General features: G+C 48.7%; 1 protein-coding gene across 3 annotated transcripts in view; it reads right to left on the bottom strand.

The window, feature by feature from the left end:
• Positions 1-6,283: 6,283 nt before the first annotated feature.
• Positions 6,284-14,979, bottom strand: part of OLAH (oleoyl-ACP hydrolase) — a 36,797-nt gene continuing 28,101 nt past the window's right edge. For all 3 annotated transcript variants that reach the window (XM_075315620.1, XM_075315622.1, XM_075315619.1), the window contains exon 7: positions 6,284-7,663. In XM_075315620.1, coding sequence (XP_075171735.1) covers positions 7,521-7,663 — 143 coding nt within the window. In that variant the 3' untranslated portion in view covers positions 6,284-7,520. The remainder of the gene's footprint in view (positions 7,664-14,979) is intronic.

Here is a 14,979-nt window from a genome sequence, read left to right as displayed (position 1 = left end):
TTGCTTTTTTGCCGCTGCCGACTAGCCATCTAGAAGTATATAGCCAAGATTGGTGACCGTACAGTGCAATGTATAGCATACAAGCATAAAGTACAAATGAACACTGCAGCACAAGCAATACAAGCAGCATAGAAGCCTATGCCCTGGCACCCCTGCTCTTCTGCTGCTGTAGACAAGTCATCTAGGGGAATATAGCCCAGAAGAGTGACCATACAGTGCGATGTATAGCATACAAGCACAAGTACAAATGCACACTGCAGCCCATGCAATACAAGCAGCATAGAAAAAAACCTGTGCCCCAGCACCCTTGGTTTTCTGCTGCTGTAGTCTAGCCATTCCAGGAGAATATAGCTAAGACTAGCGACTGTACAGTGCAGTGTATAGCATACAAGCATAAACACAAATGAACACTTCAGTACGTGCAATACAAGCAGCATAGAAAGCCTGTGCCTTAGCACACCTGCTTTCCTGCTGCTGATGTGTCGCTCTCCAAGCGGGCATATAGCGACCTATGCAGTTAAAATACACATGTACACACTGCAGTATATATTGGGGTCAGCACTATGTGTGCCGCTTACCGCCCGCCTATAAGCGGGTGTATGGTCGCCATAGTCCTGCCTGGTTGCCGAAAGTCCGAGCTCGGACTGCGGTAATGGCTGCCGGCGTCTTCCCCAGCTCGTGTGAGGAGGGGCGGGCCGTGGGCGTGCCCCAAGTCAGAGCGGGAATCCGGCGTCCGACAGTGTGCAGTGAGAGGGCTGGAGCATGTAAATAAGGCTCCAGCCCTCGGCGCTGCTGATTGCTCAGCGCCTGTCCCCTTCCCTGAGTGACAGGGAGGGGGGCGGGAACGAAGCGGCACTAGGCCGCAGAAGCCGGGGACTGGATTTGTAAGCGCCGCCGCCGTAAAAGCGCGGTCGGCGCCCAGTCCCCGGCGGACTACAAGTCCCAGCCGCGCCGCCGCTCCCGGAGCGTCCGGCGCGGTAGTTCCCAATACACAAAGTCACTCAGCAAAGCTGCAGTGACTGTAACCCTTTACTGTCCCCGGCGCACTAGCACACCCAGCAAGTCTGGAGTGTGCTGTGCCTGTCTGTGCGGGGACACAGAGTACCTGAACGTTGCAGGGCCTTGTCCCTGAACGGTACTCCAGCTCCGTATCCAGCAGGTTCAAATGGGTCTGTGGATGGAGCCCGGCGTCAGAGCTTTGAGGCCGGCAGGATCCCACTTCCTCAGAGCCCCTCAGGGGGATGTGGAAGGAAAGCAGCATGTGGGCTCCAGCCTCCGTACCAGCAATAGGTACCTCAACCTTACAACACCATCAACGGGTGAGAAGGGAGCATGCTGGGGGCCCTATATGGGCCCTCTTTTCTTCCATCCGAAATAGTCAGCAGCTACTGCTGACTAAAATCTGTGGAGCTATGCATGGATGTCTGACCTCCTTCGCACAAAGCTTGAAAACTGGAGAACCCGTGATACCACGGGGGGGTATAGCCAGAAGGGGAGGGGCCTTGCACTTTTTAGTGTAGTGCTTTGTGTGGCCTCCGGAGGCAGTAGCTATACCCCAATCGTCTGGGTCTCCCAATAGAGCGCTGAAGAAATTCAGCAGACTTGACTTTTTTTTAAAAAAAATTGCTACTGGATCTTAAATAACAGATAATTACTTGACATGTGAACAGGGCCTAAACTGGCTTGTTAGCAAACCTATTGCCAGTCACTTTAACGCTGACCGTAAGGCTAGGGCCCCACTTTACGTTTCCACGTGCGGTTCAGGTGTGTTTTTTTTTGTTTTTTTTTTTTTTTTTTTTTTCCTCCCCCCGACTCCACTTTGCGTTTCTAAACGCATCTGTGAATTTGCATATTTTGTGGCAAAAACCATGCGTTCAAAGAAGCAACAGGTCAATTGTTTTTGCAATTTTCGGTCAGTTTTGCTAACATTGAAGTCAATGAGAAATGGCAAAAACCAACAATCCTCCAAATTCATGTGTTTTACCTGCTTTTTTTTGGTGCAGAAAACATGCTTTTTGGACATCAAAATAATGATTTCAGATGTCCCTTTACACACACACACCTAGTCCGACCAATAAAATTAACAAAAAATAGCATTTTAATAATTTTTATAAATATCGAATTACCGCAATAATTTAATGATATAAATATATTTCCATTATTTTACTTTGAAATATAGATTTGTTTAACTTTTTTCCTTTTCATTTTTGAATGCTTAAACTTTTTATTTAGCTGTGTCTTGATGTTCAAAACGCATCTTTCAAAACGCAAGTGGAAAAGCATGTAAAAAGCGCTTAAAACGCAGTAAATACGCATGCATTCTCAGCGCTAAATTTCAGAAAAAGGCAACTTTGGCTAAATCAAGTCAAAAACGTGCGTTCTAAATTGCAAGTAGGAGAACGCAAAGTGGGGCCCTAGCCTGTGTCCACGGTAGAATGTTGCTGCGGATTTTTCTGCATGAAATTTTGGTGCGGATTTTTTTTTTTTTTTTCCCCCCCAATTCTGAAGCCAAAATCCGCAACAATAATTGACATGTTGCAGATTTTTCCAGATCAAAATCCGCACCAAATCCGCCGCAGAAAAATCCGCAGCATGGGCACAGCATTTCCAAAAAGCCATAGAAATGGCTGGGAAGTGCCGCTGCAGATTTTCGGGAAATCCGCGGCTTTTCCGCGAGAAATCCGCGGCAAAATCCGCGCATTTTCCGCAGCGTGGGCACATAGCCTAACACAAAGGTTGTTGTATTGCATATTCCAGGAATCATCTCTTGAAAGCAAAGCTCCAGTTTTCTCCAGAGACTAAACCAGCAAGGGAGGTAATTTTCCACTTGCATCAGGCTGTCACTATACTCCATTGTTTCCAATAGAGACCGTATCTTCCCCAGAGTTTACTAAAGAAAAACCCCATGGCAGTAAATAAAGCTGTTCCTTTCCAACTATCCTTCATTCTTCTCTGATCAGTGTTTTCTCTGCTGCAGTTATACAGAGCTCATGAATATGCTGGACTACCTGCAGCACACCAAGTAGTCCTCTAATGATCTCCTGCTGATTTAAATAGTGATTTTTATCTACAGCAAGTGACCCCTCACTGGAATCAGGATCTCTACCCCTACATTATGCTGTTCTCAGATTAGGTGACAGATTCCCTTTAAGTTGTGTGGTTTCATATGCATGTTGATGGGACATGGGACAGTATTGGCGTATCTTCCTGCAACCGCAGAAATGCAGTTAAAATGTGGAAATGACCTGATGGTGCAGGAGATTATGTGCTGTGTTTAATGACTGCAGCGCTTTAACCTGCTCTGGTTACTAATAGGATTTAGTGATCATCCCTGTACAACAGTTTAAATCCAGTCAGTGCTCCTGGTGTGATACAGAAAACCTTTTTAAGGTTTCCCCAGGCCCAATGTTTTCAAGGGTTCACCTTCCTCCAACAGCAGCCCCATTTCTCCTTCCCTCTCCCCCCAAATAGGCATTAATGAAGAGTATTGCACATGCTGATTTATGCCTAACGTGTGAAATGACCCAAGCGTGATCTGGTAAGTACCAAAATGTGTATTAGAAAAAAACAAAACACAACAAAACACCCTCACCTTACTGGCCATATGGTCTGCACTGTGTGAATGACTTTACTGGCTCTCAATTTACTTGTGTAACACCCATGGTACAAGGGGTTAACTTTTACTCATCGCCGGGACGGTGATGTCTGGTCTGGATATGTCATGGGTGGCCCTGCCCGGCTTCGTGGCCCCGAGGCATACAATAAAAGGGATTGATGATGGCAATGGTTTGTCTCGTGATGCCACCTGTGGTACGCAGCCAGAGATTAGCCGCTGCCGCTGTCCTCCGGAGCGGTTGGTTATAGCAGCAAAGATGGTTCTGCTACCTATAGGTGGAGCGGGCCCCAGAGAGGATGATGGGGGGGGTTTGTGGTAATAGCAGTTGGCGCCGAAACTGGCAAGGACAGGCAGACAGTCTCTGCGGTTTCAAAGTTTCTTTACTCACAGTCCCGGTTGCCACTCCCGGAGTACCGGTCTCTGCTGTGCTGGGCCCCAGCTGAGCCAAAGCAATTCGAGATCCCCGCCGTTACCACTGTGAGTCCTTTCTGGTCAGGGTCCCTCCAATCCTGGTGTATGTGGAGCAGGCTGTGGGTGTGTTTCCTGCATTCTTCGCAGACCCTGGAATACCATGTAGCTGTAGAGAACCCGGGCTGAGCTACCTGCTCCAAGCCGCGGGCGGGTCCTATGACGCTCCCAGAAGTAAAAGAAGATTGGACCAAGGTCCTGTGTCCCTCACCCCAAGCTGTGCCCGGGGTTGACTGCCTATGTATGAAGATGCTCCTTCTTTTTCCCCAAGTGGTGTCCACCTCTCAGGTGGTTGTCTTAGTGACCGGGAAAGTCCCATGCTTCGTGATGGCCACCCCCCCCCCCCTCTGCAGTGGTCAAATTATAAAAAGTCGATTAGTTTTATAGTTAAAAACTACCGTACCTGCCTCAATTCTATGTTGATTAATTTGCTAGGTTAACTCTAAGATCTGATGTGTCCTATTGTAGTTGGAAAAAGACATTAGCAGCAGGTCCTTTAGGAATCTGTCAGTAAAATAATCCTCCTAAGCCATCTACAGTATATGGAGGCACGTAGGTCGTAGAAAGCTGACTAACAGGACACCTTAATGTCTGTGCTACGATGTAATGCTACTCAGTGTGGTTTTCATAAATCAGACTTGGTTTTCCAGCACATCTCAATATTGGATAAAGATCTTGAAGTTTGGAGACAAGCCATCACCTTAGGATTTGTCTTGCTTCTCAAACCATTCTTGAGCTATTTTGTTTGCAGGGCCATGATCCTTCTATAAGAAGCAATACCATTATGGAATCTTGCTGGTATAAAGAAAAACAAAGTGTGTATTATGGGTTTGTACACGGTTCGGTAGGTGCCACATCCGCCGGTCAGGCCCCAAAGTTTCCCAGCAGACCATTGTTCTATCAGTGCCTCAAACGGCTTGTCTTATCAAAGTGCCTCCTGATGCCACCTCTTCCCTCGGGAAGTGATGTACACGCATTGGACCATCCACCAAGACCAGCTGTCCACACCAAATGTCCTTTTTCCACTGCTTTGTGGTCCCATTGTACACACCATGACAAGTCTGTGGCTATACAGTAAGTTGGATGCTTTTTGTGATCTGACTCTCTTCTATCCTAAAGGCCGCTTTACACGCTGCGATATCGTGACCGATATCGCTAGCGTGGGTACCCGCCCCCATCGGTTGTGCGACATGGGCAAATCGCTGCCCGTAGCGCACAACATCGCCCAGACCCATCACACTACTTACCTGCCCTGCGACGTCGCTGTGACCGGCGAACCGCCTCCTTTCTAAGGGGGCGGTTCGGTCAGCGTCACAGCAGCGTCACTGAACCGCCGCCCAATAGAAGCGGAGGGGCGGAGATGAGTGGGACGAACATTCCGCCCACCTACTTCCTTCCGCATTGCGGGCGGGAGGCAGGTAAGGAGAGGTTCCTCGTTCCTGCGGGGTCACACGTACCGATGTGTGCTGCCGCAGGAACGACTAACAACATTGTTACTGCTGCAGCAACGATATTCGAGAATAGACCCCCATGTCACCTATGAGCGATTTTGCGACGATGCAAAATCGCTCAAAAGGTGTCACACGCAACGGCATCGCTAAAGCGACCGGATGTGCGTCACCAATTCCGTGACCCCCAACGAGATCGCTTGAGCGATGTCGCAACGTGTAACGCGGCCTTTAGTCAACAACTTTCAACAATTTATCACTGCTCTATGGGAACAGACCGGATGAACAAGTGCTTGTGCTTCATGCCCTCGCTAAGTCTTGGGCATCTCTTGGCTGGTTCCTCATCTTTTCCTTCTTCTTGGACCACTTTTGGCTGGCACTAATCACTGCCAACTAGGAGGACTCCACCAGATCTGCCAATTTAGAGATCCTCAAACCCAGTGATCTACACCTCACAATTTGGGGCTTGTCAAAACATCTCAGAACCTCAGACATGTAATATGGGATACAAAGAATAAAGCAAATAAAGGATTCTTCAAATAATGGAGGTTTTCTCACTACTGTTGGGGTAAAGTTTGGTGCCTTCTATAAGGTGCCATATGGTGGTGCCCAGTATACAAATCTTAGGGGCCAGTAAGACTAACAAATAACGACAACACGGCAGATCACTTATTTTACCATTCTAGTGGAAAGAGGGGAAGAATTGTGAAGTGCGGCGAATTAGTGAAAGTAACAATTCTTTTTTTAATTTATTTTAGCTTTTATTTTAATCATTGTACTGAAAATTACCTGGCAAAATAATTCTCTGGGTCATTATTATAGTGGCACCAAAGTTGTATTTCATTTTGTCATAGCTAGGAGGCCAAAAAAAAAAAAGAAATCAGATTTTTTTTTTTTTACACAAAGACAAATCTCCATTAAATTTGTTTATTTGCTAAGATTCATGATTTTTTTTCCGCCAATGGTGCTGTAAGCCGGAGGGCATGCGTGGTAAGGTGATGTTTTTACAGATACCATTTTTAGGCATGGATGCCATTTTGAATGCTATAATCTCCTTTTTTCTAGGTAGGTGCCTGCTCCTTAGGCTATGTTCGCACGTTGCGTTTTTTCCCGCGTTTCTGCAGCGTTTTTGCGCTAAAACGCATGCGTTTTTGATTTCCAGCAAAGTCTATGGGAAAAGCAGAAATCCTGTCTGCACTTTGCTTTTTTTCTGCAGCGTTTAATTTGCATATTTGTGGTCAAAAACCATGCTGAAAAAGAAGCAGCATGTCAGTTGTTTTTGCCATTTCTGCAGCGTTTCCTTAACATTGGAGTCAATGAGAAATGGCAAAACGCAACCAAAATCACAATTCCTGCATTTTTCATGCTTTTTACCTGCTTTTCCACTGCGTTTTTGGCTCCAAAAACGCATGCTTTTCTGGACAAAATTTAATGGGTTCTAATGTTCCTTTACACACACACACACAATAACCGAAAATTTAAATGTTAAAAAATTAGAAACTTCACCTATTTTTCTGTTAAAATGTGCATAACCACTATTTTCTCATTAAAAATGATAATTTCCCATATAGTTTTATTAAAAGTTAATTTTATACTTTTTTTCTCTTTTTTCATTCTTTTTGACTAATTCAACTTTATTTCTCAGTGTCTTGATCTCAAAAACGCATCTGCAGAAACGCAAGTGAAAACGCAGGTAAAAAGCGCTAAAAACGCACTAAAAACGCATGCGTTTTTAGCGCTAAAAAATGGTCAAAAGCCATTTGGTCAAAAACCAAGGGAAGGAAAACGTGCAGAATAAACTGCAGGTACACCGACGCAACGTGCGGACATAGCCTTATACCCGTTCTTTAAGTGCTATTATAGCACATTATGAAGAGTTTAATTGCAGCAAAAGTTGAAGAGGCGCACCCTCCTCTCCATCCAAACAAGGGGACCCCCTTAAATAAAAGCCACAATACTGTGATTTTAGCAGCCATAGCAAATAAACTTTAAAAATAGTCAACTTCTGCTGCTTGTAAATATTTTGATACATAAGTCAATAGTGGCTTCTCATTTTTTGGGTCCTTCAGGTAGAAATGTCCCCCTGGCATCATGTGAATACTGAAGTCTCCACTTGTGAGCTCCTTCCAAGCTGTAAGAACAAATAAAAGAAGCAAAGAATAAGCAAGATCATAAATTACAGTTTAGTATTCCAGGTTTCTGATCCCAAAACAGCGCCATCTCTTTCTACAGGCCGTGCCTGGTATTTCAGGCATTTACTTTAAAGGGAACCAATCACCAGGATTTTCGTATAAAAGCTAAAGCCAGTGCTGTACTGGCACTAATCAGGCTGATTCTATACATACCTTTAGGGGTACTTTGCACGTTGCAACATCGCACCTGCGATATCGTCAGGGTCAAATCGAAAGTGACGCACATCCGGCGCCGGTAACGATGTTGCAACGTGTAAAGCCTAGGAGAGAAGATGAACGAGCGTGAAAGTCAAAAATCGGTGATCTGTGTCACGTCTTTCATTTCCATAATGTCGGTGCATCCGCAGGTACAATGTTGTTCCTTGTTCCTGCGGCAGCGCACATCGCTGTGTGTGAAGCCGCAGGAGTGAGGAACATCTCCTACCTGCGTCCCGACGGCTATGCGGAACGAAGGAGGTGGGCGGGATGTTTACGTCCTGCTCATCTTCGCCCCTCCACTTCTATTAGCCGCCTGCCGTGTGACGCCGCACGACCCGCCCCCCTTAGGAAGGAGGCGGGTCGCCGGCCAGAGAGACGTCGCAGGGCAGGTAAATCCGTGTGAAGCTGCCGTAGCGATAATGTTCGCTACGGCAGCTATCACAAGATATCGCATGTGCGATGGGGGCGGGTACTATCGTGCTTGGCATCGCTAGCGATGTCGCAGTGTGCAAAGTACCCCTTAGTGGTCAGCTAGGATGTTTACTTCCTTGGGTTTCAAAACCTAAAGTTTATAAAATCGGCAGCTACTTGAGTGACAGAAGCTGAGGATCAGATAATATCTGGGAGGGGGGGGTACTCATAGTTATCCCCTCCCTCTGTTAATGAGCATAAGAATGATGCAATTGATTTAACCTGTATGAGGTCCTACCCATGCGACCAGAAGGGGCGGGGCCTCAGCCAACAAAGCTGATACCACGTAACAACATTTTTCTGTTGGCTGAGGCCCCGCCCCTTCTGGTCACATGGGTATGACCTCACGCAGGTCTTGCTATAAAATAAAATGTTTGAATTGAAAGCAGAAAAGGGAGTGATTCAAACATTTTATAGCAGGACCTGTGCTGATGTCATACCCATGTGACCAGAAGGGGCAGGGCCTCAGCCAACAGAAAAATGTTGCTTCGTGATATCAGCTTTGTTGGCCGAGGCCCCGCCCCTTCTGGTTACATGGGTATGACCTCACACAGGTCCTGCTATAAAATAAATGTTTGAATCACTCCCTTTTATGCCTTCAAGTTTTAAAAAAATGAAAATTAAATAAAAATCCAAACATATTTGGTATTGCCTCATCTGTAGCATTCACTACTATGAAAATATATATTGAATTAACCCTTAAGAGTAAACTGCCTAAAATCCTAAAAAAAACATCGAAACATTAGAACTGCCATTTTTTTTTATCATTGCACCTACCACAAATAGAATAAAAAGCAAGCAGAAAGTTATCAGATAGAAAAATGTTATGGGTTTCAGAAAATGGTGAGACAATCCAATATTTATTTTTTTTTTTTTACAAATTTCAGATTTATTTTTTAACTATTAAAATAAATTAAAAAAAAAAAAAAATATGGTATTGTCAATCATACTGATCTAGCAAATCATAATGGCAGGTCATGCTTACCGCATGCCAAATGCAATAAAAGAAGGGAATTTTGTTACTTACCGTAAATTCCTTTTCTTCTAGCTCCAATTGGGAGACCCAGACGATTGGGGTGTATAGCTACTGCCTCCGGAGGCCACACAAAGTATTACACTAAAAAGTGTAAGGCCCCTCCCCTTCTGGCTATACACCCCCCGTGGGATCACGGGCTGCTCAGTTTTAGTGCTAAAGCAAGAAGGAGGAAAGCCAATAACTGGTTTAAACAAATTCAATCCGAAGGAACCTCGGAGAACTGAAACCGTTCAACATGAACAACATGTATACCCGAAAAAAACAAAAATCCCGAAGGAAACAGGGCGGGTGCTGGGTCTCCCAATTGGAGCTAGAAGAAAAGGAATTTACGGTAAGTAACAAAATTCCCTTCTTCTTCGGCGCTCCATTGGGAGACCCAGACGATTGGGACGTCCAAAAGCAGTCCCTGGGTGGGTAAATTAATACCTCAAGATACCGCTGCAAAACAGCCCTCCTCTACGAGGAGGCAACTGCCGCCTGCAGGACTCTTCTACCTAGGCTGGCGTCCGCCGCCGCGTAGGTATGCACCTGATAATGTTTGGTGAAAGTGTGCAGACTCGACCAGGTAGCTGCCTGGCACACCTGTTGAGCCGTAGCCTGGTGTCGTAACGCCCAGGACGCACCCACGGCTCTGGTAGAATGGGCCTTCAGCCCTGATGGAACCGGAAGCCCAGCAGAACGGTAGGCTTCAAGAATTGGCTCCTTGATCCATCGAGCCAGGGTGGATTTGGAAGCCTGCGACCCTTTGCGCTTTCCAGCGACAAGGACAAAGAGTGCATCTGAGCGGCGCAGTGGCGCCGTGCGGGAAATGTAGATTCTGAGTGCTCTCACCAGATCTAACAAATGCAAATCCTTCTCATACCGATGAACCGGATGAGGACAAAAGGAAGGTAAGGAGATATCCTGATTGAGGTGAAAGGAGGATACCACCTTAGGGAGAAACTCCTGAATCGGGCGCAGCACCACCTTGTCCTGGTGAAACACCAGGAAGGGAGCTTTGGACGACAGCGCTGCCAGTTCGGACACCCTCCGAAGAGACGTAACCGCTACTAGAAAGGCCACTTTCTGTGAGAGTCGAGAAAGTGAAACATCCTTCAGAGGCTCGAAGGGCGGCTTCTGTAGAGCTATGAGAACCCTGTTCAGATCCCATGGATCTAACGGCCGTTTGTACGGCGGGACAATGTGACAAACCCCCTGCAGGAACGTGCGTACCTGAGGAAGTCGTGCTAGGCGCTTCTGAAAGAATACCGATAGCGCTGAGACTTGCCCTTTAAGGGAGCCGAGCGATAAGCCTTTTTCCAAACCAGATTGCAGAAAGGAAAGAAAGGTAGGCAATGCAAATGGCCAGGGGGACACTCCCTGAGCCGAGCACCAGGATAAGAAAATCTTCCACGTCCTGTGATAGATCTTAGCAGACGTGGGTTTCCTAGCTTGTCTCATGGTGGCAACGACCCCTTGAGACAACCCTGAAGACGCTAGGATCCAGGACTCAATGGCCACACAGTCAGGTTCAGGGCCGCAGAATTCAGGTGGAAAAACGGCCCTTGTGACAGTAAGTCTGGCCGGTCTGGTAGCGCCCACGGTTCGCCGACCGTGAGATGCCACAGGTCCGGGTACCACGACCTCCTCGGCCAGTCTGGGGCGACGAGGATGGCGCGGCGGCAATCGGATCTGATCTTGCGTAGCACTCTGGGCAAGAGTGCCAGAGGGGGAAACACATAGGGTAGCTGGAACTGCGACCAATCTTGCACTAAGGCGTCTGCCGCTAGAGCTCTTTGATCGCGAGACCGCGCCATGAAGGTTGGGACCTTGTTGTTGTGCCGAGACGCCATTAGGTCTACGTCCGGCATTCCCCAGCGGCGACAGATCTCCTGACGTCCATGCCCTGGCGACTGAGGAAGTCTGCTTCCCAATTGTCTACGCCCGGGATGTGAACTGCGGATATGGTGGAGGCCGTGGCTTCCACCCACATCAGAATCCGCCGGACTTCCTGGAAGGCTTGCCGGCTGCGTGTCCCGCCTTGGTGGTTGATGTATGCCACCGCTGTGGAGTTGTCCGACTGAACTCGGATCTGCTTGCCTTCCAGCCACTGCTGGAAGGCTAGTAGGGCTAGAGACACTGCCCTGATTTCCAGAACATTGATCTGAAGGGTGGACTCCTGCTGAGTCCAGGTACCCTGAGCCCTGTGGTGGAGAAAAACTGCTCCCCACCCTGACAGACTCGCATCTGTCGTGACCACCTCCCAGGATGGGGGTAGGAAGGACCTCCCCTGTGATAAAGAGGTGGGAAGAAGCCACCACTGAAGAGAGTCCTTGGCCGCCTGGGAAAGGGAGACTTTCTTGTCTAAGGACGTCGACTTCCCGTCCCATTGGCGGAGAATGTCCCATTGAAGCGGGCGCAGTGAAACTGCGCAAACGGGACTGCCTCCATTGCTGCCACCATCTTCCCTAGGAAGTGCATGAGGCGTCTTAAGGGGTGCGACTGGCCTTGAAGGAGAGAATGCACCCCCGTCTGTAGTGAACGCTGTTTGTCCATCGGAAGCTTCACTATCGCTAAGAGAGTATGAAACTCCATGCCAAGATACGTTAGTGATTGTGTCGGTGACAGACTTGACTTCGAAAAGTTGATGATCCACCCGAAAGTCTGGAGAGTCTCCAGCGCAACGTTCAGGCTGTGTTGGCATGCCTCCTGAGAGGGTGCCTTGACAAGTAGATCGTCCAGGTAAGGGATCACCGAGTGTCCCTGCGAGTGCAGGACTGCTACCACTGCTGCCATGACCTTGGTGAAAACCCGTGGGGCTGTCGCCAGACCGAATAGCAGGGCTACGAACTGAAAATGTTCGTCTTCTATCACGAAGCGTAGAAAACGCTGGTGTTCTGGCGCAATCGGCACGTGGAGATAGGCATCTTTGATGTCTATTGATGCCAAGAAATCTCCTTGAGACATTGAGGCAATGACGGAGCGGAGGGATTCCATCCGGAACCGTCTGGTTTTCACGTGCTTGTTGAGCAGTTTTAGGTCCAGAACAGGACGGAAAGAGCCGTCCTTTTTTGGTACCACAAAGAGATTGGAGTAAAAACCTTGACCTTGTTCCTGAAGGGGAACAGGGATCACCACTCCTTCTGCCCTTAGAGAGCCCACCGCCTGCAGAAGAGCATCGGCTCGGTCGGGATGTGGAACAGTTCTGAAGAACCGCGACAGAGGACGAGAACAGAACTCTATCTTGTACCCGTGGGACAAAATGTCTGTTACCCACCGGTCTTTGACCTGTGGCAGCCAAATGTCGCAAAAGCGGGAGAGCCTGCCACCGACCGAGGATGCGGAGGGAGGAGGCCGAAAGTCATGAGGTCGCCGCTTTGGAAGCGGTACCTCCGGCTGCTTTCTTTGGGCGTGAGAGAGCCCGCCAGGAATCTGAGTTCCTCTGCTCCTTCTGAGTCCCTTTGGACGAGGAGAATTGGCCCCTGCCCGAGCCTCGAAAGGATCGAAACCTCGACTGTCCCCTCCTCTGTTGAGGCTTGTTTGATCTAGGCTGAGGTAAGGAGGAATCCTTACCTTTGGACTGTTTAATGATTTCAGCCAATTGCTCACCAAACAGTCTGTCTCCAGATAATGGTAAACTGGTTAAGCATTTTTTGGAAGCAGAATCTGCTTTCCATTCCTTTAGCCACAAGGCTCTGCGTAACACCACAGAGTTGGCGGACGCCATTGAGGTACGGCTCGTAGAGTCCAGGACAGCATTGATAGCATAAGTTGCAAATGCAGACATCTGTGAAGTTAAGGACGCCACTTGCGGCACTGATGGACGTATGACAGAGTCCACCTGCGCCAGACCAGCTGAAATAGCTTGGAGCGCCCACACGGCTGCGAATGCTGGAGCAAACGACGCGCCGATAGCTTCGTAGACAGATTTCAACCAAAGGTCCATCTGCCTGTCATTGGCATCTTTAAGTGAAGCCCCATCTTCCACCGCAACTATGGATCTAGCCGCAAGCTTGGAGATTGGGGGATCCACCTTTGGACACTGGGTCCAGCGTTTGACCACGTCAGGGGGAAAGGGATAACGTGTATCCTTAAGACGTTTGGAGAAGCGCTTATCTGGATAAGCATTGTGTTTCTGGACTGCTTCTCTGAAGTCAGAGTGGTCCAGAAAAGAGCTCAATTTACGCTTAGGATACCTGAAATGGAATTTCTCCTGCTCTGCAGCTGCCTCCTCCGCTGGAGGAGCCGGGGGAGAAATATCCAACAGTTTATTGATGGCCGCTATAAGGTCATTTACCATGGCGTCACCATCAGGGGTATCCGGATTGAAAGCGGTCTCAGGGCTAGACTCCTGATTACCTGCCTCTGTCTCATCATACAGAGAATCTTCTCGCTGAGACCCTGACCGGCGTGATGACGCCGAGGGTCTCTCCCAGCGAGCTCGCTTAGGCTGCCTGGGACTGTCGTTCGAGTCCGAGCCTTCAGCCTGTGATGTTGGGGACCCCCTTGAAGCACGGATAAGTTCCAAGTGAGGGGGACCAAGGGCCAATGAATCAACAGTGCCCATGGTCTGAGTGACCGGCCTGGACTGCAAAGATTCCAGAATTTTTGTCATAGTAACAGACATCTTATCAGCAAAAACAGCAAACTCTGTCCCCGTCACCGGGGCAGGGATCACAGGCGTCTCTGCCTGGGCCACTACTAGCCTAGACTCCGGCTGACGAAGTGCCACAGGGACCGAACATTGCACACAATGGGGGTCAGTGGAGCCTGTCGGTAGATCAGCCCCACATGCAGTGCAAGCAGCATATAAAGTCTGTGCCTTGGCACCCTTGCTTTTTGCGGATGACATGCTGTTGTCTCCTCAGAGCAATCTAGGGTATAAAGCCAAGAAGCGACCTACAGTGCAATATATATATATATATTGGTACCTCCAAAAAGTACACAAAATAACACTGTGGCACTAGTGGGGTCAGCACATATGTGCTGCTTACCGCCCGCTTAAGAGCGGTTGTGTGGTCACCAGAATCCCCTGTCTGGGTCTCCCAGGGCTATGTCCGTTCTCCAGCCAGACTGCTTGCAGGAATGGCCGCCGGCGTCCTGTGAAGAGGGACGGCCCGTGGGCGTGTTCAGACCAAGAGCGGGAAACTGGCGTCCCACTGTGCCCAGTGAGAGGGCTGGAGTATGTAAATAAGACTCCAGCCCTCGGCGCTGATCATTGGATCGCGTCTCTCCCCTTCCCTGAATGACAGGGTTGGGGGCGGGAACGAACCGTAACTAGGCCGCAAAAGCCGGGGACTAGATTTATGAGCGCTGCCGTCGTAAAAGCACGGCCGGCGCGAAGTCCCCGGCGCACCACAGGTCTCAGCCGCGCCGCAGCTTTCAGTGGCAGTCGGCGCGGTAGTTCCCCACAATAATGCCACTCAGCAAAGCTGTAGTGCATATAACCCCAGCGCACAGCGCTACTGTCCCCGGCGCACTAGAACACCCAGCAACTCTGGCGTGTTCTGTGCCTGTCTGTAGGGGACACAGAGTACCTGAATGTTGCAGGGCCGTGTCCCTGATGGTACC

This window comes from Anomaloglossus baeobatrachus, chromosome 6 (assembly GCF_048569485.1).
Source record: "Anomaloglossus baeobatrachus isolate aAnoBae1 chromosome 6, aAnoBae1.hap1, whole genome shotgun sequence".
Taxonomy (NCBI): Eukaryota; Metazoa; Chordata; class Amphibia; order Anura; family Aromobatidae; genus Anomaloglossus; species Anomaloglossus baeobatrachus.
The sequence above is the reverse complement of the archived record's forward strand: the minus strand, read 5'-3'. Positions and strand labels throughout refer to the sequence as shown.